The 20,966-nt window shown below is 44.8% G+C and overlaps 2 protein-coding genes across 7 annotated transcripts; both read left to right on the top strand.

Moving 5' to 3' along the window:
• Positions 1-295: 295 nt before the first annotated feature.
• On the top strand, positions 296-12,812 carry MFN2 (mitofusin 2). Of its 2 annotated transcripts, none has more exons than XM_039697471.1 (19): positions 296-557; positions 1,208-1,362; positions 1,874-2,052; positions 2,992-3,127; positions 3,474-3,636; positions 4,132-4,256; positions 4,559-4,667; positions 4,760-4,867; positions 5,257-5,410; positions 5,651-5,718; positions 5,873-5,994; positions 6,321-6,447; positions 6,619-6,723; positions 7,126-7,228; positions 7,821-8,041; positions 8,178-8,327; positions 8,564-8,760; positions 9,085-9,219; positions 9,854-12,812. In XM_039697471.1, exons 3-19 carry the CDS (start codon positions 1,878-1,880, stop codon positions 9,921-9,923), a joined length of 2,268 nt encoding a protein of 755 aa, XP_039553405.1. In that variant the 5' UTR covers positions 296-557; positions 1,208-1,362; positions 1,874-1,877; the 3' UTR covers positions 9,924-12,812. The 2 variants fall into 2 exon arrangements, with proteins under 2 accessions (XP_039553405.1, XP_039553404.1); XM_039697470.1 differs by having other exon boundaries at positions 296-659.
• Positions 12,813-13,584: 772 nt separating this feature from the next.
• LOC120496791 (migration and invasion inhibitory protein) lies at positions 13,585-20,732 on the top strand. Of its 5 annotated transcripts, none has more exons than XM_039697555.1 (11): positions 13,585-13,695; positions 15,234-15,388; positions 15,580-15,751; positions 16,257-16,715; positions 17,349-17,448; positions 17,890-18,001; positions 18,209-18,273; positions 18,701-18,830; positions 19,207-19,303; positions 20,109-20,216; positions 20,500-20,732. In XM_039697555.1, exons 3-11 carry the CDS (start codon positions 15,581-15,583, stop codon positions 20,521-20,523), a joined length of 1,266 nt encoding a protein of 421 aa, XP_039553489.1. In that variant the 5' UTR covers positions 13,585-13,695; positions 15,234-15,388; position 15,580; the 3' UTR covers positions 20,524-20,732. The 5 variants fall into 5 exon arrangements, with proteins under 5 accessions (XP_039553489.1, XP_039553485.1, XP_039553488.1 ...); XM_039697551.1 differs by having other exon boundaries at positions 17,346-17,448; XM_039697554.1 differs by having other exon boundaries at positions 15,555-15,751; positions 17,346-17,448.
• Positions 20,733-20,966: the final 234 nt, after the last annotated feature.

Here is a 20,966-nt window from a genome sequence, read left to right as displayed (position 1 = left end):
TTTTTTTGGTTTTTGTTTTAGTTTCGGGTTTTTTGTTTGCTTTGGGTTTTTTTGGTGGGTTTTTTTGTTGGTTTGTTTGTTTGGGGTTTTTTGGGTTTTTGTTTTTGTTTGGGGTTTTTTTGGTTTTTGTTTTAGTTTCGGGTTTTTTGTTTGCTTTGGGTTTTTTTGGTGGGTTTTTTTGTTGGTTTGTTTGTTTGGGGTTTTTTGGTTTTGGGGTTTTTTTTGGTTTTTTTTTTTTTCCTTTTTTTTTGGGGTAGGTGGTTTTGGTTTTGTTTGTTTGTTTTTTGTTATTTTGCGGTGTGTTTCCTCGGGCCGGTCCGGTGGTGGGCGTTAACGGGCTGTACGGTTTGAGCACGGGGAATCGCATTAAACCTTTCCCGTGACACGGTCTGTGGGCTCTGTTCCTGAGGCGGGCCGGGCCGCCCGCCATGAGGCCCCGGAACTACAACTCCCAGCGTGCCCCGCGCGCTGCGCGCGGCGCTGACGCACGGCTCCCGCACCTCCCGGGCGACGGCGCCGCGGGGTGACATGGCGGCCGTGCGGGAGCGGCGGTGAAGGTGAGCCACGGGCGGGGCCGGGCCCAGGGGGCCTGACAGCTGCTCCAGGCCGGCCCAGTCTCTCCGAGGGAGAAGCAGGGATAAGGACAAGGGCGGGGACGGGTGAGTGCGGGACCTTCTGGGCAGGGTCCTGAGGGGGCGCGAGGAGGGCGCTTCCCGCCCTTTCCTCCCGCCCTGAGGGCTGAGGGGAGGCGGCGTCCGACCGGAGCGTCAGCCCAGCGCCTTCTCCGGGCACCGGGATGGGGGGCAGCAGAGCCTAGAGCATCCCTGAGGCACACCGGGATGCGGGGAGCAGAGCCGGGGGCATCCCTGGGGCACACCGGAATGGGGGGAGCAGAGCCGGGGGCATTCTCCGGGCACACCGGAATGGGGGGAGCAGAGCCGGGGGCATCCCTGGGGCACACCGGGATGGCGGGGGAGCAGAGCCGGGGGCATCCCTGAGGCACAGCGGGATGCGGGGAGCAGAGCCGGGAGCATTCTCCGGGCAAACCGGGATGGGGGGAGCAGAGCCCAGAGCATCCCTGAGGCACACCGGAATGGGGGGAGCAGAGCCGGGAGCATTCTCCGGGCACAGCGGGATGGCAGCGAGCAGAGCCCGTGACGGCGGAGCTCGGTAGCCTGTGTCCGTCATCGCCGTCACTCTGCCACAGGGGTGGAGACCGGCTGGACTCGGCGTCGCTGAAGGAGCTGCGGGACCGAGTGCGGCCGGGGCGAGGGAGGAGGCAGGGAAAACTGCTGCCGTTTGTCTTCGAGAGGGCCTCAAGGTGGCCATGCGTGACTTGTGAAAACGTAACTCATCCTGAAAGTAAGCAGAGGATGGGGAGGAGTGATCACTGCGAGCCTGTTTGTTGGAAGGGAGAAAGAAAGAGTTTGGGGTTTTTTTCCTGATGCAGGAATTGTAAATTGTAAAGTGGAACAATTTCTTTATGAAAGAGAAGATAGGCCTTGAAATGCATATTTATCTAGTTCTTGTAAAGATGCTCGGTTGGATCATAGAGTCATGGAATGGTTTGGGTTGGAAGGGACCTTAAAGATTATCCAGTTCCACCCCCTGCTGTGGGCAGGGCACGTTCTGCCAGACTGGGTGGGTCAAGTCCTGTCCAACCTGGCCTTGAGCACTTCCAGGCAGCCACAGCTTCTCTGTGAAACCTCTGCCAGGGCCTCACCGTCCTCAGAGGGAAGAATTTCTCCCCAGTATCCAATCTCACCCTGCCCTCTGTAGCTGGAAAGCCTTTCCCCCTTGTCCTGTCACTGCCCCTCCTTGGGCAGGTGCTGGCACTTGGTGACACTGGTCTTTGCTGGATTTTTCCCCGTAGCGCAATGTCCCTGTTGTTCACTCGTTCCAACTCAATAGTTGCAGTGAAGAAGGATAAAAGACACATGGCTGAGGTAAATGCTTCTCCACTTAAACATTTTGTCACTGCAAAGAAGAAAATCAATGGTATCTTTGAACAGCTGGCTGCTTACATCAACGAGAGCTCCTTGTTCCTGGAAGGTAATTTCAGTTCTTGAACTATAACAGTGCTCTACCTACATATGATTTCCCCCAAAACACACACCAAACCCCTCAGTCAGTTAAACTGCACTGCTAAAGTCCTGCCTCAGCAGGGACTCCTGTCCCACCTGTCCTTGGGTAGGGGACAGAGACAGGGGACAGTGCCACAGGGAACAGGGAAGGGCTGATCCTGGGGGGACAGTACCTCAGCAGGGACTCCTGTCCCACCTGTCCTTGGGTAAGGGACAGGGGACAGTGCCTGTACTACAGGACAGGGAAGGGCTGATCCCAGGGAATCCAGCACCTTGGCAGGGACTCGCATTCCACCTTCCCTTGGGGTGTGCAAACAGTGCTAATACTGATTCAATCTGTTAATACTGCTCAATCTGTGTTTATTTATACATGCATGTAAATGTTTGTAAGAAAAACCCAAAATTATTTTGTTGAATTTGGGTGGAGTTCAGGTTCATATTTGAACATGAGAAGTTCATGCATGTTAAGAAATTGAGCTAGTTAGGGAGCTATGCTTGGTTTTTATGTTTGGGAGATTTGTAATTAATTACACAACCCCAGTAGGTATTTTTTGCCTGTAATCCTTTCACTATTCTTGCCTGAACACATCATTGCTACTGGCCTGTAACATACACCAGTAATTGGCTTTAACAGCTTAAGGCACAGACAGATTTTATCTCTGAGGGTGCTGGACTGTTTGCAGTGTTGGCTGTTCTGCTCAAGGCAGTCCCAAGAATGAACAGTCATGAGTCCATTTGATAAATCCTATTGTAAAATTGCTTCAGGGTGCCATTGTCTATGTCAAGAACACCCATGCGAGCTGTGGGACACAGATAAATGTCAAGTGATACCATCAGAGAGGGGTTTCACCCAGGTCTGACCCAGACAGCTTCTGGCATTCACAGACATGACCTATTTTGATTTTAGAAACACACAAGAATGCAGAACTTGATCCTGTCACTACAGAAGAGCAGGTACTGGAAGTCAAAGGCTACCTGTCAAAAGTCAGTGGTATTAGTGAAGTGTTGGCAAGACGACACATGAAAGTTGCTTTTTTTGGGAGGTGAGTCACATGCTTGTGTTGCCTATGCTCCCCATTCAGTAAAGCATTTGAGTATTGTAGCCAGTAAAAAACATTTATGTAAACACTACTGCCTTAGTTTTTGCTTGTGATGTCCCTGATACAGGTGCTCTTGTAAATTGGAAACAAGTATTGTATCACATAATTCCTCAATTTGAAGAATTCTTTAAATAGGGAAATAGAAAAGTCTTTTTTGCGGGTTGCCTCTGGCACCTAAATTGTGAATGGCTCTGATACAGCTTGGCTGTAGAGAACTCGCTTTTGTAACATTGAAATGAGCACACCTGGCTCTTGGAAGCCTGAAACACTGTCCTTAATCTGACTGCAGGACAAGCAATGGGAAGAGCACTGTGATAAATGCCATGCTGTGGGACAAAGTTCTTCCCTCAGGAATTGGACACACCACTAATTGCTTCTTGCGCGTAGAAGGGACAGATGGACACGAGGCTTTCCTGCTGACCGAGGGTTCAGAGGAAAAGAAGAGTGTTAAGGTACAATTTACTTAAGCATAAGGTTTAGAGCTCTTCAGAAATGTCAGAAAAGGAAAGAAAAAAAATTTCACAGTTAAGGATTTTAATCAATAAAGGAGTGGAGATGAAGAATGAGTCTTTGTTAGATGCAGGAAGTAAGAAATGAAGCAAGATGCAGAATGGAGACTTGTTCATTTTATGGAAGAGATGATATGTTGTATTTGTTAGTGATAGCAGGGAACAATGACTCAGGAAGTTTTGAGCTTTGTGATGGAATCACAGACTTCCTGGTAATTCCTCAGTAACCTTTCTGACAGGAGAAGTCTCTCATAAACTCTCATTAGCAGTTGTCTTTTTCTAGGACACTCAAGAAGGTTTTATGTGGAAAACCTTCCAGAGAGAAAATAATTTGAACTTGGACTTTATCTCAAATTGTTTGTGAACAGTCCTGAAGGGGAGGATAATTGTGTTAGTGGGTCTTGGCATACAGGAAATGTTATTTCCATCTTTTCGTAGACTGTAAACCAGCTGGCCCATGCCCTTCATCAGGATGAACATCTGAATGCTGGCAGCCTAGTCAGTGTCATGTGGCCCAATTCCAAATGTTCTCTCTTAAAGGACGACCTGGTGCTGATGGACAGGTGAGAAATAGCTTTCTTTCCTTTCCTGCTTATCACAGACTAATTATGGAACTGTTTTCAAAATATATTTAACAAACCTCAAGGGGATTGACCCTGTCCTAAGACAGTGACCAAAGTCCTTTGCTGTAATTAACAGTGTAATTTTCTCGGTCATTACTTCCTTTTAGCCTGTACTCTCTCACCTCAGGGCAGTGTAGCTCAGACATGGGAAATTAATGCTCTGAAAAGCTCTTATTAACTTTTTTAATTCTGTTTTTGCTGTATTCACAGTACAGTAATATCTCATTTCTCTTTATTTCTAGCCCTGGCATTGATGTAACCACAGAGCTGGACAGCTGGATTGACAAATTCTGCCTTGATGCTGATGTATTTGTCCTGGTGGCAAATTCTGAATCAACGTTGATGCAAACTGTATGTGCAATTCCACTTGTTCAATGAATTTGGCTAAAGCTTAAAAATATTTGACATATTAATTAAAAGAGGTATTGTTTCATTTTCCTTAGGAGAAGCAGTTCTTTCACAAGGTGAATGAACGTCTGTCTCGACCCAATATATTTATTTTAAATAACCGCTGGGATGCATCTGCCTCTGAACCAGAATACATGGAAGAGGTTTGTGATGTGTTTGAACTGCTTCTCTTTGCACGGATATTACGGAGTCTGTTTTGACTCTGGTCCTTGGGGATACAATCAGTGCTATGTGTGATGGTTTTACAGGTTGGATTTTTATCACCTTAGTGTGGAGACTTGAGGGAACATAGAGTAGTGATCTGGACACAACCCTTGAAATTTCTGAGCAGGAAATCGAGTCTCACAGGGGCCCCAGATTTGAAGACAGATCACTTTAGAAAACCTCTGGAAAATTCCATAAAACAGCAATTTTTTTTTCATGCTTTTTTGGTAGCTTTAGACCAGCAGAGGGCATTTGGGTGCCTGGTCTAACCTTTAAGAGATGGATAATGTGGATTTAAGTGCATGCATGGTTTGTGGCTGTCCCTCAGGTGCGCCGGCAGCACATGGAGCGGTGCACAAGTTTCCTGGTGGATGAGCTGGGTGTGGTGGATCGAGCCCAGGCAGGGGATCGAATTTTCTTTGTGTCTGCAAAAGAAGTGCTGAATGCCAGGATTCAGAGGGCTCAAGGGATGCCAGAAGGAGGTGAGAAAAACTAGCAGAAACTTTCCATTGACTTACTGAGATGAAAATAGAGAGTCTCTTGTTGCAAAAATGTATAAAATTGGGGTAGGCCAAATTATTAATAAGGCAATCACAATGGAAGGGGTGACTTAGTAGCACTTTTACATTGGCTTCAGTGTAAAGCAAGGGCATTTCTTGATGTCCAACATCTGATTGCTTTCTCAAAATTTAAGTGGTTGTTTTGTGCATTCCTTCTCTCAGGTGGAGCATTGGCAGATGGATTTCAAGTAAGAATGCTTGAATTTCAAAGCTTCGAGAGAAGGTTTGAGGTGAGCATTATGTGTGCCGACCTTCGGGTTAGATTTTACTCCTGAAAGACTGACACTTGTGGGGACATATTTTGGAAACGGATTGTACAGGAGGAGAAACTGTGTTAGTAATGGTTCTGCCTGCTGCTAATTTTGGGCTGCCTTTTGTATACAGGAATGTATCTCACAGTCAGCAGTAAAAACAAAATTCGAGCAGCATACGGTGAGAGCGAAGCAGATTGCGGAAGATGTTCGTCTCATCATGGACTCCGTGCACGTTGCTGCCCAGGAACAGCGGTGAGAGCTCTGCTGCTGCTTGCAGAACTGCAGTTTGTATTCTGGGAAAAATGTAAGGGAACATGAGGATTTGAAATGCAAAGCAGAATCCAGAGTGTTAGAGCAGGAAGGACATTGGTGGTCTTGCTTCTAGTGAATTATGGAAGTATTGGGAAAAGGACCTTATTTTTGTCCTGTGCCATGACTGTGTAATGCGTTGCAGATATTGACATGTTTTGTTACTGGGCAGGAAAATCTGTCTTATTTCTGGAATTCAAATATATTTATAGATCAAAAATGCATTTATTTGGCATTTTGATGGACAGGTTGGTTTTTTTTTTTACCAGAGTTTACTGTCTGGAAATGCGCGAGGAACGTCAGGATCGTCTGGGTTTTATTGACAAACAGCTGGAGCTCCTTACTCAAGACTACAAGCGGAAAATCAAGCAAATCACTGAAGAGGTGGAGAGGCAGGTAAGGAGGAGTGTCTGTGGAAAACTGGATTGTCTGAAATAGTTACCAGCATGGTGGGGAAAATGCGCAGTGCTGACAAGGCTTTGAAGTACTAAAAATGTGGGAATTACATATGGGAAGAGGAGAAAAGCTTCCAGAAGCTCTATTTTCTCTCCTGTGCTGTTTCTCTAGGTGTCAAATGCAATGGCAGAAGAAATCAGACGGCTCTCAGTGTTGGTAGATGAATACCAAGCAGACTTCCACCCGTCTCAAGTCGTTCTTAAAGTGTACAAGAGTGTAAGTGATGTTTGCCTAAGCAATTTAAAGACCTTTTTTAGCTCTGAGTAATTATGCCAGCTCATTGTCAGACAATCTCAATCTTCCAACTAGGATATGAGCTAAAGCTTTAATTTTTTAATAATCTCGGTAATAAATTGATACACATTATATATCATATTATATAGATTGAACAGAACTTTTCCTGAACTAAAGAGTCTATGTGAGATTTTTTTAAATTTGCCTTTTCATTCCCTTCACTGAAAAATGGGGGGAGGTATGATATTAATGTTACAACACTGGGCAGACAGATTGTGTGCTCCTGTTTTGGTAGGCTCTTTTTAACCAGCAAGCTCTAGCACCTTCAGCCTGCATCTTAGCTATGTTTATTCTAATTTTAATAACCCTTTCTTTGTTTGTCAGGAGCTGCATAAACACATTGAGGAAGGCCTGGGCCGTAACATGTCAGATCGTTGCTCCAGTGCTATCACAACTTCTCTGCAGGCAGTGCAGCAAGAAATGATAGGTCAGTTTCATGGGCAGTATTGCCCTTTCTCTTCCCTTGAATTGCAGTGTGAAATAACTAGGTAGATGTTCTGGGTGTCTCATTAATCCAGTGGCTGATGTGCAGGTGACACCATCTCAGTTTCCATCTTGATCAGTAATGCTGTTGTGGGGGGGGCTAGTTCTGTGTCTGAATTTATGCAGTGAATATGTACAGTCACAGTGTAATCCTCATGACAGAGTGGAACTGTGGTGAAATTTGGGAGATTCTCACACCAAATGCTAATGAAATACAAATTACTTGGAACTAGGTGCCTGTCTGAATATGGGACCATGGTGCCTAAAGAACTGGGTTTCAGATTTTGTTTTCCAAGGTCATGCTAATCTGTAAACTTCACCAGCTACCTATAAGGATTTTGGAGGGTCCATGGAAAGATTTCCCTCGGGGCTGGTCTGAAGAACCAAGAATTGAATAATTGATGATGTATCTCTTACTTTGCAACATGTAGAGGATGAAACAAGCCATAAGCACCTTGATTACAGAATACCAGACCAGCTAATTCTTGTGAACTCAGCAGCCGTTGTTTGCATGGTTTTGTTTCCTCTCTGTGTAGATGGTTTGAAACCCCTCCTCCCAGTCTCTGTGAGGGGCCAGATAGACATGTTAATTCCCCGGCAGTGCTTCATGCTCAGCTATGATCTGAACTGTGACAAGCTGTGTGCCGACTTCCAGGAGGACATAGAATTCCATTTCTCTCTTGGATGGACAATGCTGGTGAACAGATTTTTGGGACCAAAGAATGGTCGTCGGGCCTTGATGGGCTACAATGACCAGGTAGAGTACCTCACTGAGTGATTGGGTAGATATTCATTATTTCAATAGCTGCTGAAGTTCCTTTGGTGGGAAGAGCAGTAGTTCACCTCCTTTATTCTCTTCTTTGATTTTGTTTTGTCCCTGCTTTTCTAATTAGGTTCAGCGCCCTTTAACACCAGCAAATCCCAGCCTGCCTCCTTTGCCTCAGGGCTCTATGACCCAGGAAGAACTCATGGTGTCCATGGTGACTGGACTGGCCTCTTTAACTTCCCGAACTTCCATGGGGATCATCGTGGTTGGTGGTGTGGTATGTGTGCATTCTAGGTAGCATTTTTATAACTTAAGTTGGAGCACTGATGTGAAAAGCCCTTGCACTGCTGAATCCTGTAGATATTTGCTATTGACAGATATAAATATTTCCTATTTTCTCCTTTGATCTTCCATTTGAGTATAGCGAGCTGATTTTGCAGTGCTCTGTGCACCATTGTAGGGAGTGAATATCAGTCTGAGATGATGATTGTGTTTATCCTTGTGCTGCTTTAGGTCTGGAAGGCTGTGGGTTGGAGGCTGATTGCTCTCTCTTTTGGCCTTTATGGGCTGCTCTATGTGTACGAGCGTCTCACCTGGACCACCAAGGCAAAGGAGAGAGCTTTCAAGAGGCAGTTTGTGGAGTATGCTGGGGAGAAACTGCAGCTCATCGTCAGCTACACGGGCTCCAACTGCAGCCACCAAGTCCAGCAGTGAGTTCCCTGTATTCAGCTAACACCTTATGGAAATTCTCTTGTTTGGGGTTTTTTAGTGCTATTCCTTGTTTAAAAAAAGAGAACTTCATGGTGAATTCCAGATTTTAAAAAATGTAATGACACATGTTTTAATTTTTTTTTTTTTAATATGTAGTGTTTGGGCACTGTTAGGTGTTAATCTTAATATACTTCCATGTCTCAAATCAAAATGCTCTGATATATTCATGAGTATCTGAGTAATGATAACATCAAAGGGATTTATTCCTTGAATGTGCTGCTTGATCTTACTTTCCATTATACTCAGCTCTTCTTGTTTCATAGAGAGCTAGCTGGAACGTTTGCTCATTTGTGTCAGCAAGTGGATGTCACACGGGAGAATCTTGAGCAAGAAATTTCTGCCATGAATAAAAAAATAGAAGTTTTGGATTCACTGCAGAGCAAAGCAAAACTGCTGAGGTGAGATTTGATGATTCCATACAATTGTTTTTCGTGTGATTGCCCCAGGATGTTGATGTGAGCTGTAGCTTAGAGTTCATTCTGTCTTCGTCATAGCACTTGATGTGCAGGTGTCAGCACTTTTCCCTACCAAGTCATGTTCCCTTTCACTAGGTACTTTCCTATGGACTGTTGACAGTTATTTAAAGCTTCTGTCTCACAAAGCACCTTTTTCTTCCTGCTTTTTTATTTTTTTGGAATTACAGTTCCTTCCCATTTATGAAAACATACAGTCTGCCACTCCTACAAACTCCTTCAGGCCCCTACAAAATTATGCAAAAAGTCTTGCCTTCACCTTTGTACCCAGTTGTCTGCTGCTTTCTTTACCCTGCAGAGGCTGTTGGGAAGACTTTTTCAAACATTCCTTACCTACACAGTAAGACCAATGTGAAGCTGTGTCCAAAATCTCTGTTTTAACCTCAAAGCTTAGGGACTAACAGCAGGCAAGCATTCTTGACCTGCAAAGGAATGGCAGCAGCCTTTTGGAATGAACCTCTGGCACTCCATGCCTTGCTGTGTGCTCATTTTTGTTGCACTTCTTTCTGAATGGCTTGAGAAGAGCTGTTTCACCTAACAAAACTTTCTGTCCTTGCAGGAACAAAGCAGGTTGGCTTGACAGCGAGCTCAACATGTTCACACATCAGTATCTGCAGCAAAGCAGATAGTGTGAGAAAAAGAGAAAAACAAGTTTCCCTTCAGTGCCCTCTTAATTACTGCAGAGAACGTGGTGGGTGATGGAATTCCCTAAAGGGAATGAGCAAAAGCATATTGCCGTGTTTCCAGTTGCTGTGTGAACAGTAGGATTCTGCTTCCCTGTTCTGTGTCCCACCTCTAAACACTACCTGTTAACAACTTCTTTTTCCTTGTGAGACCAGGCTACTTCAGGAGGAGTGTGTGCTTTATACATTTACAGGGGGCTTTTACTGTACTTCATTTTGCTTTAAACAAATTTAAAGCAATCAAGCAAATGTTTGTCAGGTTAAAAGTTATTCTGACACATCTTTATGGAGTCATTTGTTTTACTTCATAAAGACAGAACTTTTGACTTCCAAGCCCCAGGTAGACGTATGTGTGACAAGCAGCTGTTTGCCTAAACACAGATCCCACACACACAGACATGATGGTGGTTTCACAAAGCATTTATAGCCCACACAGGCTTGTCTCTGAGGTTAACATTCCGTTATTCTAGAGCATAACAGAAAATCACAATGTCACTGCATAGAAAGGTTTATTGCTCTCAGGATGCTTAAACCTGTGAACAAAACCCAGTTCTTCTCTGGAGCAAGAGGGATTAAGATTTTGCTTTGGTAAGCTTAGTGAATTTGGAGTTAGTTTCTTCCTCTTAAGAGCTCTTTAATAACACAGTCTGGCCTATTTCCTGTCAGGGACAAATAGTTTGCAAAGACAGAACTAGTTCCTGGGAAGGAGATAGTGCTGATAATATGGCAGCTTGTTGAAGAAGAAAAGTAGGAAAGAGAAGCCAGTTGACACAATGTAAAGCACTGCATTATGAGCTCTGTTGATGAATGTGGGGCTTTTTTTTGGAAGAGCACAGCTGTCTTTCTGGAAGCAGGCCTGTGGAATTCCATTACCACTGTTTGGCCACAAGAACAGCGTGTGGATTACAAGCTGTAAGAGATGTTGCTTCACGTAGAGTTCCCACGGGATGTACAGTCTGGGCAGCAATAGGATTTGATATGTTTCTCTTCTGTTAAAAGTATTAGAACATGCTGGCAGGTACAGCTCCTCTGGGGTGGGGGGAGTTGTGGCTCTTGTAGTTCATGCCAGGGCAAGAACGGCTTAAAGCAATTTAGTTTTTTAAATACACTCTTTATTTGCAAATACATGAGAGTTTTGCCCTGATGAATTTGGAATATAATATTTGGGAATTGTAAGGATTTGAGTCTCTTCCAGTTGGAACTGACAGAGAAGAAATTCTGGCTGATTTTAGGAGCCTGAGTAGGATTAAGTTCCTCTATTGTAAGCATCTTTTTCTCCTTGTGGGTCAGTATTTTGCCATGTTTTGGTTATAATCTTTCTGTTTCCTACAAAATGTCTGAGGAATCCAGAATCAAATCCTGTAGTTCTGAGGTTAGTGACAACCTCTTCAGCATCACACACATAGAATATGGGCTGTCTTTGAGCAGGTCCCAGCTGAATTCAGAATTACTGAGCACTGGGGTGTTTTTCATGTTGACAAGGAGACTTTTCCCTTGAAAATGGCTTTAGGATTTCTCATTCATGCTCAGGTGTGAATATATGTGCCTGTGATAAGTCCCATGTTTTTCATAGCGTGGAACTTCCAGAAAGAAGCTGCCTGATACTTGAGGGAGTAAAAATAGTGAAATGTCAGTAATTACTTCTTAGGTAAGGCTGTTCTGAGATTTGCAGAAACACTTGAGGTATCTTCATTGTGTAGGAGCTGGCAGTGAGACATCCCTAGAATGCAGAAAGGAAACAAACCTTTCCCTTCCACTAGAAAGCTTTGACTCCAACTCCAACTGAAAAGCTGTTTCTATCAGAAGGTTTGTTTGACCTTGACTGGGTTCCTCAGGCATCCACCAGGATGGGAATACAGATTTGATCAAATCTGAGAACGAGCAAGGAAGAAGTTCGAGTCCTTGCTTTTGGAAGTGGGTACTCTGAGCATGAGGTGAAGTATATTGGAGTAAGTGGAATCATCTAGTCTTACTCTGCTGCAGGTCTTGGTTGAATAAATTTGAATCTTTAGTCTCTCAAGCTGGCACACAGCTATAATAAGCTATGTTCTGTTCTATTGAGTTAAAATGCTAAGCATGTCCCTAATACTCAAGGATATTGTCAATTCCAGGTCAAGGCAGAGGTGATGTTCTGCTGCTCAGCAGCTCATGACTACTTGCTTTTGACGAGGTAGTGTTGTCTCTTCAGCAGGCTTTTAGGGGAAATCTGATAAAGGAGCTGATCTTTAAGCCACTGTCTTATCTGTGAAGGGAAAAGAGATTGATGGGTTCTTAGAACCCAGTGTTTTGCTGCTGTGTGTGTGATGCTGCTCAGGCCCTGGTGCTGTTGACATTCTCACTGCAGAGCTGAAGCCTAACCTACAGAATGGGGGAAAGAACCACTTGAATTTTTTCAGAAGCAAAACTGCTAACATATGTGGGTGTAATCCTTGTCCTGGAAGCCCAAGTGATTGAGAATCAAACAGGCCTATAAGCTGGATTCCTCTGAAACAAATTACAGCTGTACTTCTTTAATTGAGAGTGGTGGAGGAATGAACACTATCATGAGTTTGTTCTCTTCTGATTTTCATAAAGAATGCTAAACTATTCCTTAAAACAGGTAATTCCAGAAACAGTCTTCCCCAAACTCCCATTTAAAGAAGGTCAGCTAAATGCACTTTTATCTGATTGCTGCTACTTACTTTTCCTGTTGCATTATGTTGATGGAGCTCTTTGAAATACTCTTACCAGTGAGTTTTCTCTCTGCTGTATTTAAGGTGATAAATTTGCATGAGTTAGTCCTGTAACAGTGCTGTAAAAAAATGGAAACCAAAATAAAAATGAATTGGAAAAACATTTCTCCTGATGTGTCCTGCATGTTATGATAGTTTCCAGTGTAAGCCTATCAGCTTACATCAGCGTGTAGAGCTTTGTTGCTTTGTGTTACTGAATTGCATGTTTGACACTAGTGACCTTTTTCTGTGTTCTTACTTTGAAAATTAACACGGAGACCAATGATACTGAATTGCCTGATAGAAAGTTTTAGTTGCACTAAAATTGCCAGCATTGAATCAATGATTTCTGAGAATATTGTAGGAAATAATAGTGAGCAACTACTGAATTGGTGGCCTGAAACTGGTGCATCAGTGTCCTCAGCTGGTAAGTTACATCGAGTTAGAGAAGGCCGGATTTCCCGTGAGGAGTTTTGGGCTATGGGAGTGCCGGGGGTCCGTGTCCCTTTTGACACGGAGCGTTGAGGGCAGGGTGGTGCCAGGGCTCTGTCCCGAGCTCTACCCCGCACCTGCAGCCGGCCGGGCCGTGTTAGGAATAGAAAGTTATCTATTTTTTTTAGGTTGCAGAGTTAAAAACAAGTCAGACCAGTTGCTGTAAGTTAGTTTCACTGTTAAAGAGGAGTTCTTCAATTACCTGTTAATGGCTGGTGATTAACCATTGTCCCCCTGATGCTGGCCGCTTGCCAGGGAGGGACATCGGCACCCTCCCAAGTACCAGGAGGATAGGAGTGGCATCAGAGCCACTATGCAGATGAGAAATGCATTGCGCCCCGAATTTTTACAGTTTTCCCAGGAAAACCCCTAAAATTACGAGCCAACATAGAACAAAGTGACCTCGGGGGAATCCCATCGGCGGCCAGAGCCGGGCGGACATCCCCCGACCGCCGGGGCCGGGCGGGCTTCCCCCGACCGCCGGAGCCGGGCGGGCGGCCCCCGGAGCGGCGCAGGTGGGCCGGGAAACGCGGGGGCTTGGAGCGCTCAGCCCCGGAGCCGCCGGGCCCCGCTCCGCCCGGGAGGGAGGAGTTCACCCTTCTCTTTCCGGTGGAAACGCGGGGGCTTGGAGCGCTCAGCCCCGGAGCCGCCGGGCCCCGCCCCGCCAGGGAGGGAGCGAGGGAGGAGTTCAGCGTTCTCTTTCCGGCCTCCTGGCTGGGAAAGGGGAGTTTAAAGTGCTCGGGCTCGCTCGCTCGCACGGCAGGCCCGAAGCGGCGCGGGGTGTTGGACAATCTCCCCACACGGAGGACGCTCCTCAGCTCCCCGTTGTTTATTCCGAGCTGCGGGAGGCCAAGTTCCTTTTCAGAAAGATTTCAAATTACAGCAGTTTCATAAACCTGAGCCCCCGGGGCTGGACATGAAGGACCTGTAGATTATGCCAAGAGTGGGCCTCAGCTGGTAAAACCCTTCCAGAAAGTCCCTTGACTGATGTTATTTTCCGAGTATTTGCTTTGTGATGAGCAATGATGAGTGGATGCTCATCAAATCTATTTGCTTTGTCCTGTGAAGGCTGTGAGAACTACTGGTTTTTTTTCAACCTTCCAGAAAGTCCCCTGACTGATGTTATTTTCCGAGTATTTGCTTTGTGATGAGCAATGATGAGTGGATGCTCATCAAATCTATTCGCTTTGTCCTGTGAAGGCTGTGAGAACGACTGTTTTTTTTTTTCAGATTGTCTCAAATTTAGTGCCTCAACACTGATATTCCTATTTTATGTTTTGTAACGCACCTCTCCTTTATTTTTTGTAACAAAGAGGTGTTGTAGTTTGTTGATAGCTAGCACTGCTCTTGATTCCTCCCACTGCTGTTGTATCACGTGTGCATTTGATTCCTCACGTCCAGTTGCCAAGGCAGCAGATGCAAAAACAAATTAGGTGAGCTTTGCAGAAGGTTTTAGGGATCCTTTAGAACAAAAGGTCCCAGATAAACACATAGTCTTCGTGAGAACATAATTTATTAGTCTGGTCAAAAGCAGTGTGGGAGTTTGGGTTTAGGGTTTGCAGCTGTTTTATTTAAAAATCCACTTTCTGCAAATTTAGAGGAGCTTGTGATATTGGAAAGATGTTGAACAATGTGACAGCCTTTCAGTCAAACTAGGTTTTATTTATGTATCTGTTTATTATTAACTCCTTTTCACCTCCCTCTTCTAATAGAAGGGCATCCCTTTGTGGGATTTATTGTAATTAATTTGAGGGATTGGAATTGCCTGAACTGTAGTTCTGAGTCATAGTTGAGCCTTTTGGAGCCTTCTTGCCCAGGGAACATGGAAGACAGCTTTGGCTCTGTATTTCTTTTGGATGTAGCAGATATATTCATGTTAATTAGTTATATTTTGAACTTAAAAGCATCCTGGTGTTATCACAATATAAATTTCAATGCTTCAAAAGAACATTACAGCAGAATTGCATAATTGTGTCCTAAATAGCAGCCTCTAAAGCAAATTTTATTTAGCTTTTTGATGTGAATTTTTTGTGTTTACTGTTTCCTCTGTCAGAGTTTGTTTTCTCCATTAAGTCAGCTCCCAGTTTCTGAGTGCAAAATATTTGGCAGTATGTCCAAGGGGAGGGAAGCATCTTGTGCTGGTTCTGAGCATAAGGAGTTTTGAGACTGGCTGATTTCTCAGGAGCAAGAATCAACATTTCAACAGCTGTAAGTATTTTTTTAGGAAAAGTCCTCTGAAAGTGTGTCTGCTTCTTCACTTAATGTAGTGAATTTATGTAGTTCACCCTTCTTCTGGCTTTACATTAAAGTGTTTTTTAGGATGGACCCAGAGCTCCAGAAATGTAGTGAATTTATGTAGTTCACCCTTCTTCTGGCTTTATATTAAAATGTTTTTGTAGGATGGACTCAGAGCTCCTGAGCAGGCTGCGCCAGGCCAACCAGGAGCTGCTGCAAAGGCTGAGAATGAAGCAGGAGGAGATCAGAAAAGTACTTCCCAGCAAGAAACTCCGTCCAGCAGCTCCTCATGGCAGTACAGCTGCTGAGAGACGGATCCCCTTGTCCAGGAGAGTGGTATGTGTGGTGTATGTGCTAGAAATTCAGGGAGCAAACAGACAGCAGCTCTGCCCGTGGTTTGGTGTGGTCAAGGAGAAATATGGATATGAAAGAGCTCTTAGAAAGTGGTAACTGGAATATAGAGTCTATTAAAAAGGTCCTTTGGTTATTATTATTTACTCTGTGGTCTCAATCTGTTCTCCTGGTAGAGGGTTTGGAGATCAGTTCTGCCTAAGAAAAGCAAGTTTCTTCTAAGATAGGAATGAGCATTGTGGAACAAAATCCTTTTGTTTCTTCTAAGCACAAGGGCTGAAAGTTCAATGGTTCCTCAAACTAGGAAAAGCTGCATTTAGCTGGAAGTGGATCTCTTTCTTATACTCCCCAGGATTTTTCTTTTTCCCCTGCAGGAATTTAAAGGAGTGAACAGACTAGAATGAGAGGTTGATTTAGTGAGTGAAAAGTTCTTACAAAAGGTATTTGTAGTGTGGCTGATGATATGTGTTAAGAGAGTGTGTCCTTACAGAAGGAAAATGAGGCTGATGCAGTAAAATCTACAGCTGCCCCTGGAATAATGGTGTCTGTGGAAGCCAGGGCTGGCCCAGCCCTCAGCTCATCTCTTAAACACAGCAGCAGTGCCAGAGGGGTACAGCAACAGCAAGCAAAGACACAGGAAGGAGCAGGCCTCAATTCCAACTTTCCTGGGAAAGAGAAGAGTGTTATGCCAGTGTCAGCAGTCACTAGGTGTGGCAGAGAAATCTCCAGAGTGGGTGGGGATGGTGGTGCTCAAGCAAGTCCAAAGAAAGAATCCTTCTTCCTGGGACATGGAGAGAACAGAAAACAGTCTGCTCTGCTGCGTGGTTTCCATGAGAAAAGTCATCCAGGGCCATCACAAAATAAAGAGACCAGTGAGCAGCATGTGGTCATCAAAGAGCCCCACATCCCTAAATCAGCCCTGCTGATGTCTCCATCCAAAGAGCCAAAGGTAAATGTTAAACCAATGCTTTTCTTATTTTCCTAAGTCAACAGAATGATGAGGAGGAAGGGCCAGGACAACGTTACCTGCCCTGTTCCCACTGTGTAAATTGGAAGTTGGGGTCAGAACTGTTCCCAGCTAAAGCAGCCAGGGGCTGTTGGCAGTTTGTTCAGGCCCTGCTTTCCTTAGCCAGTAACTGAAATCCAGAAATCTGTAACACTTCACTGTGAAGTGTTGTCTGTCTTTTGCATATGTCATCCATGTGCTGAGGGAGGGCAGGCAGGGCAGTGCTGCTGTCCCACACTTTGTCTCCTTAGGCATGAAGGGCAGGCCCTGGCTGTGATCCTCCAGGGCAGCCCAGGTTGTCTCATCTTTGGCAGTGTGTGATGCAGCTCAGCATTTTGTTTAAAGCTCTAAAAACTCCTGCCTTACTTGGGCAAGTCCCTGCCTCCTCTTTCTGTTTTATTTACCGACAAGACAAAGAGCTGGTGAGCAAATTACTGGTAGAGGCATGGATGGAATCCAGTCTCAAGCTAAGCCACAGCTGTCCATCTGAACAGATTTGGGTTGTCTCCTCAGCTGTACCTTTGACTGTCCTGCCAGGTGATTAGGAAGTCCTTCTGAATTGTTTTCTTTCAGAAGGAAGCTCGCCATGTGACTTTTCAGCCTGAGCCTGAAGAAGATGCCATACCTGTCAGCAGCTGGTCTGCCCATCCTTTACTGGGCTATGACTGGATTGCAGGTGAATCCTAGCTCTGAAGCAAAGCTCTCAGTGTGTTGTGGTGATATTTAGAGTTAAAACACAGTTTATGACCCCTTTGGGGTGTGATGGAGCTGCTGTCTTAGGGCCAATGAGCAGGTCCCAGCAAAGGGGCTGCAGCTTTGTCTGAGGCTCCTCTCCAGACTAGAGGTGACCTGTGCTTACCTGGAGTGGTGAGGTGGCAGTGGAATGGGAATTCAGGCAGCAAATGGTGAGGTCAGAAGGGATCCAAATACCTGGAATGAATGAATGCAGTAAGGGACTCAAATCACACAGTAAATCTCTGGCTGGACCTGATGTTCTGCCCTTCTCATTATCATTATTTTGTTTTGACTGTATCTTGTGAGGCTTGCTTTGGTACTTTCCCAAATTTTGTAAATCGTTGAAAACCATTAAATCATTCTCTTTCCTTGGTGTTCTCAGGGCTTCTTGATACAAAGTCTCCAGTAACAGAAAAATCTGAGCAATACTTTGCTGAGCTGCAGGAGTTCCGACAGTCCAACAGAGAAACCTGTATTCATCAGCAGCCCCTGGAGTAAGTGGGAATGGGGAAGGGCTGAAGCAGCAATGTTCAGTCCCTTAGTAATCCCTGTAGTAATGATAAGCATAATCTGATTGGACATTGCAGGCCTGGCTTTGAGGGTCTTTATTCACCTTTCAGTCATGTGTGCTTGGAAGAGGCAGTGCTGTTCAGAGGGCCAGCCCCTCTGTCACTAACTGATTTTCTTGTGTGTTTCTTTAGGCCCGAGGCTCTGGATTGCACAAGTCCTGAAGAAGAACTGGATTTGATAATTGGTTCTCATAAGTGTAAGATCATATTTCTTCATAATGCAATTTCTGTGAATCAACAACTAAGCAGTCTTTGCCTGTCATCCTGAGAGAGCACCACATCATGCAAGACCAGCAAGAATGTGTTATTTTCAGCTGCAGCTTTTCAACCAGATTCAACATCCTACTCCAAAGATACTTGAGTCTTCTAGGGATCCACTCTCAGTGTTATTTTAATTTGTTAGGTTTTTTTGTAATTGGCTAATGTTCTGTTTCTAAATTGAAGAGGTTGAAGTTTTGGTTTTGCTTTTTAGGAACTTACTTGGGGACAGGAAATGTATAAGATATTTCAGGAAAAGCAGCTCTTTTTATAGAATGCAGATGTGATAGAACACAGCTTTTTTGGCTGGGTTCAGGCACCTTGTGACAAACAAGAGCCATGATGAAGGTTTGTTGCTCTGTGCAGGTGTTTACTGTTATGGATTAAACCAGCGCCTCTTTACCATCCCTTTGGATTCAGAATCTGCCTGCCCTGTGTGTAAGGTCCCACGTAGCCAACAGCCCCCAGGGACACTGGAGGAGCCAGCCTATGTCAGGTAAATAAGAATCACTGTTTGTAATGTGCACAACTCAAGGGAACAATAAAGAAAATCTGATCAGGTGAAGGAGAAAAGAGCCATCCCAACAGTTCTGTAGAAGGTTACTGTTTTCAAGGCAGAGATCTCTTGCTTAAAAACTCTGTACTGATCTTTTCTATAAGCACAAACAGTCTTGAAATAAATGAGAAATGCACGTTTTGTCTGAAATTGGTCCAGAATCTGAATGTACATGTAAAGTGTCTACTGCCCTAATCCAGAATGGTTCACTTGGTTCACTTTGGGGTTAGACCCTTGGATTCTGAGTGGGAAGGCATTGCAGATTCCCTGTGCCTTGGCAGAGGTGTGGGCAGTTACTCCCCTTGTGTGGTTCCAGGGTCAGCATTCCCAGGTCTGCCCTTTTGCCAGCCCACAAGTACAAAGCCCACCGCAGGAGGAGCTTTGAGCCAGCAGATGACCTTGCCCTGCCCTCGGTAAGTTGCTCTCTTCCTGCTGATGGCACAACCCCAGCTGGGCCTTGCTGTATAGCAAGAAGGAAAGAGAATCTGGGGCTCATTCCCTTGGCAGAGTTTCCACTAAAATTTTTGATATGCATGTCAAGAGAGATAGATAGCATTTGAGATAGCCAGAACATCCTTTGGTGTGTTCTGAGTTCATGCCTTTGTGTGAGGGACATAAAGTATATAACATATTTCCAATGCTTTACACTGCACAAAAGAAAGTGCCATGTGGAGATTTGGCTGATTTGTTCCAGGCATTGGCCTCTCAACACAATGAACCATAGCTAGGAGTACCTGTGTTTGTTTCCACACATGTTGAGGAGTCTGAAAGGCAAGTGTTTATAAAGTATTCACAAACTCATTAGTGGAAAGGGTGGATTTAAAACTGGTGTTGTACCTCTGGTCCTGTATTCCAGCCAGTAGTCAGTGCTGCAGGCAGTGTTGTTAATTTAACCTGGCCCAGGCCTGGAGATTTCCAGGGAAGAGGTGGGAGGAAGTTTAGTTCTGTGGTTTAGGGAACTGGATGAGTCAGTTGAGACAGGTTCAGAGGGGTCAGGTGCTTGAGTTCACAAACTGGGAGATCAGTTTAGAAAGCTGGAAGAGGAGACAACTGTTTTGTTCTCCTTTATTTAAGATCTCATTTATTTCCTGTTAGTCATATAAAACTCCTCAAAAATAATAGATTATTTACTCACTTAAACCTCCCTGTGCAGAACTTATAAATAATAACAGGCCACAATAGATAAAAAAGGAAGAGCATTCCCATCTCTTTTCACAGCATTGCATGGCTGGCTGGGAAAACATGGTTCCTTCCAGCAGCACCCTGCTCAGCAGTTTGGATCTGAGAACCTCCCTGGAAGAGAAGCCTTCTCCCTGTTCTCACCTGGTAAGCACAGCCTCTGGAGTCCCAGCAGATGTTGGGAATTGCACAAATGGAAATTGCAGCCCCATTTCTAAAGGCTGTGATTACTGAGGGCAAACAAAAATGCCTGGAAGAGTATCTCATTGTCACTACTGGGAAATGTGTTCCTTCTGCTGATTGGTGTGCAGAGACAAAAAAGCAAGTGGAGCTGAGCAAAAGCCTGTTCTGCTCACCAGTCTTCATCAAAATGGGAAAAGTCACTTTGGCATTCTTTGATTAATAAATATCCTCTTTGTTTGGATTCCAGCACTCAGGGAGAAGCCAGAGCTGACAAGTTTCTACACCTGCCTCACTTGGCTCACCTGAGGTTCAGCAGAGCAAACCAGGACACCAGACAGCAGCTCTCAGTTCAGACCCCACTCCCTCAACACTCTGGATCATGACTTGATTGCCCAGGGGAAGGGATGGGCACAGCACGTGGAAACAGCTCAGAAACAAAGCAATTTGGATAAAAATAAATATTTGGACAGATTTCCCCCAGTTTTCATAGTTATGCACTTATGTGAGCAACCAATATACAGATCTGAGTTTGTACTCAGATTTGTACAGACCTGAGTTTGTACAGTCACTGTGTTCACTTTGCATTTTTTGCCTTTTACAGCTACTGAGCAGCTGCATGAACTGTCCCAGCTAGGCTGGATAAAGTGCAGGATCTTCAGTGCATCTGCCACCTCAGCTGAGTAATGAGCAGTGTGGCATTAACTCTGAATGCCA

The sequence above is a fragment of the Passer montanus genome, unplaced genomic scaffold (assembly GCF_014805655.1).
Source record: "Passer montanus isolate IOZ18808 unplaced genomic scaffold, ASM1480565v1 scaffold118, whole genome shotgun sequence".
Lineage (NCBI taxonomy): Eukaryota > Metazoa > Chordata > Aves > Passeriformes > Passeridae > Passer > Passer montanus.
Note: the sequence above shows the minus strand (reverse complement) of the source record. Positions and strands in the feature narration are given on the sequence as shown.

Bases quoted from the DNA above. Each gene is read 5' to 3' on its own strand.
- MFN2 (XM_039697471.1), top strand. From the start codon at position 1,878: ATGTCCCTGTTGTTCACTCGTTCCAACTCAATAGTTGCAGTGAAGAAG. The intron at 4,257-4,558 runs GTGAGAAATAGC...CTTTATTTCTAG, and splicing joins GACCTGGTGCTGATGGACAG to CCCTGGCATTGATGTAACCA. The intron at 9,220-9,853 runs GTGAGATTTGAT...CTGTCCTTGCAG, and splicing joins AGCAAAGCAAAACTGCTGAG to GAACAAAGCAGGTTGGCTTG.
- LOC120496791 (XM_039697551.1), top strand. From the start codon at position 15,581: ATGGACTCAGAGCTCCTGAGCAGGCTGCGCCAGGCCAACCAGGAGCTG. The intron at 17,449-17,889 runs GTGAATCCTAGC...TGGTGTTCTCAG, and splicing joins GGGCTATGACTGGATTGCAG to GGCTTCTTGATACAAAGTCT. The intron at 19,304-20,108 runs GTAAGTTGCTCT...CTCTTTTCACAG, and splicing joins ATGACCTTGCCCTGCCCTCG to CATTGCATGGCTGGCTGGGA.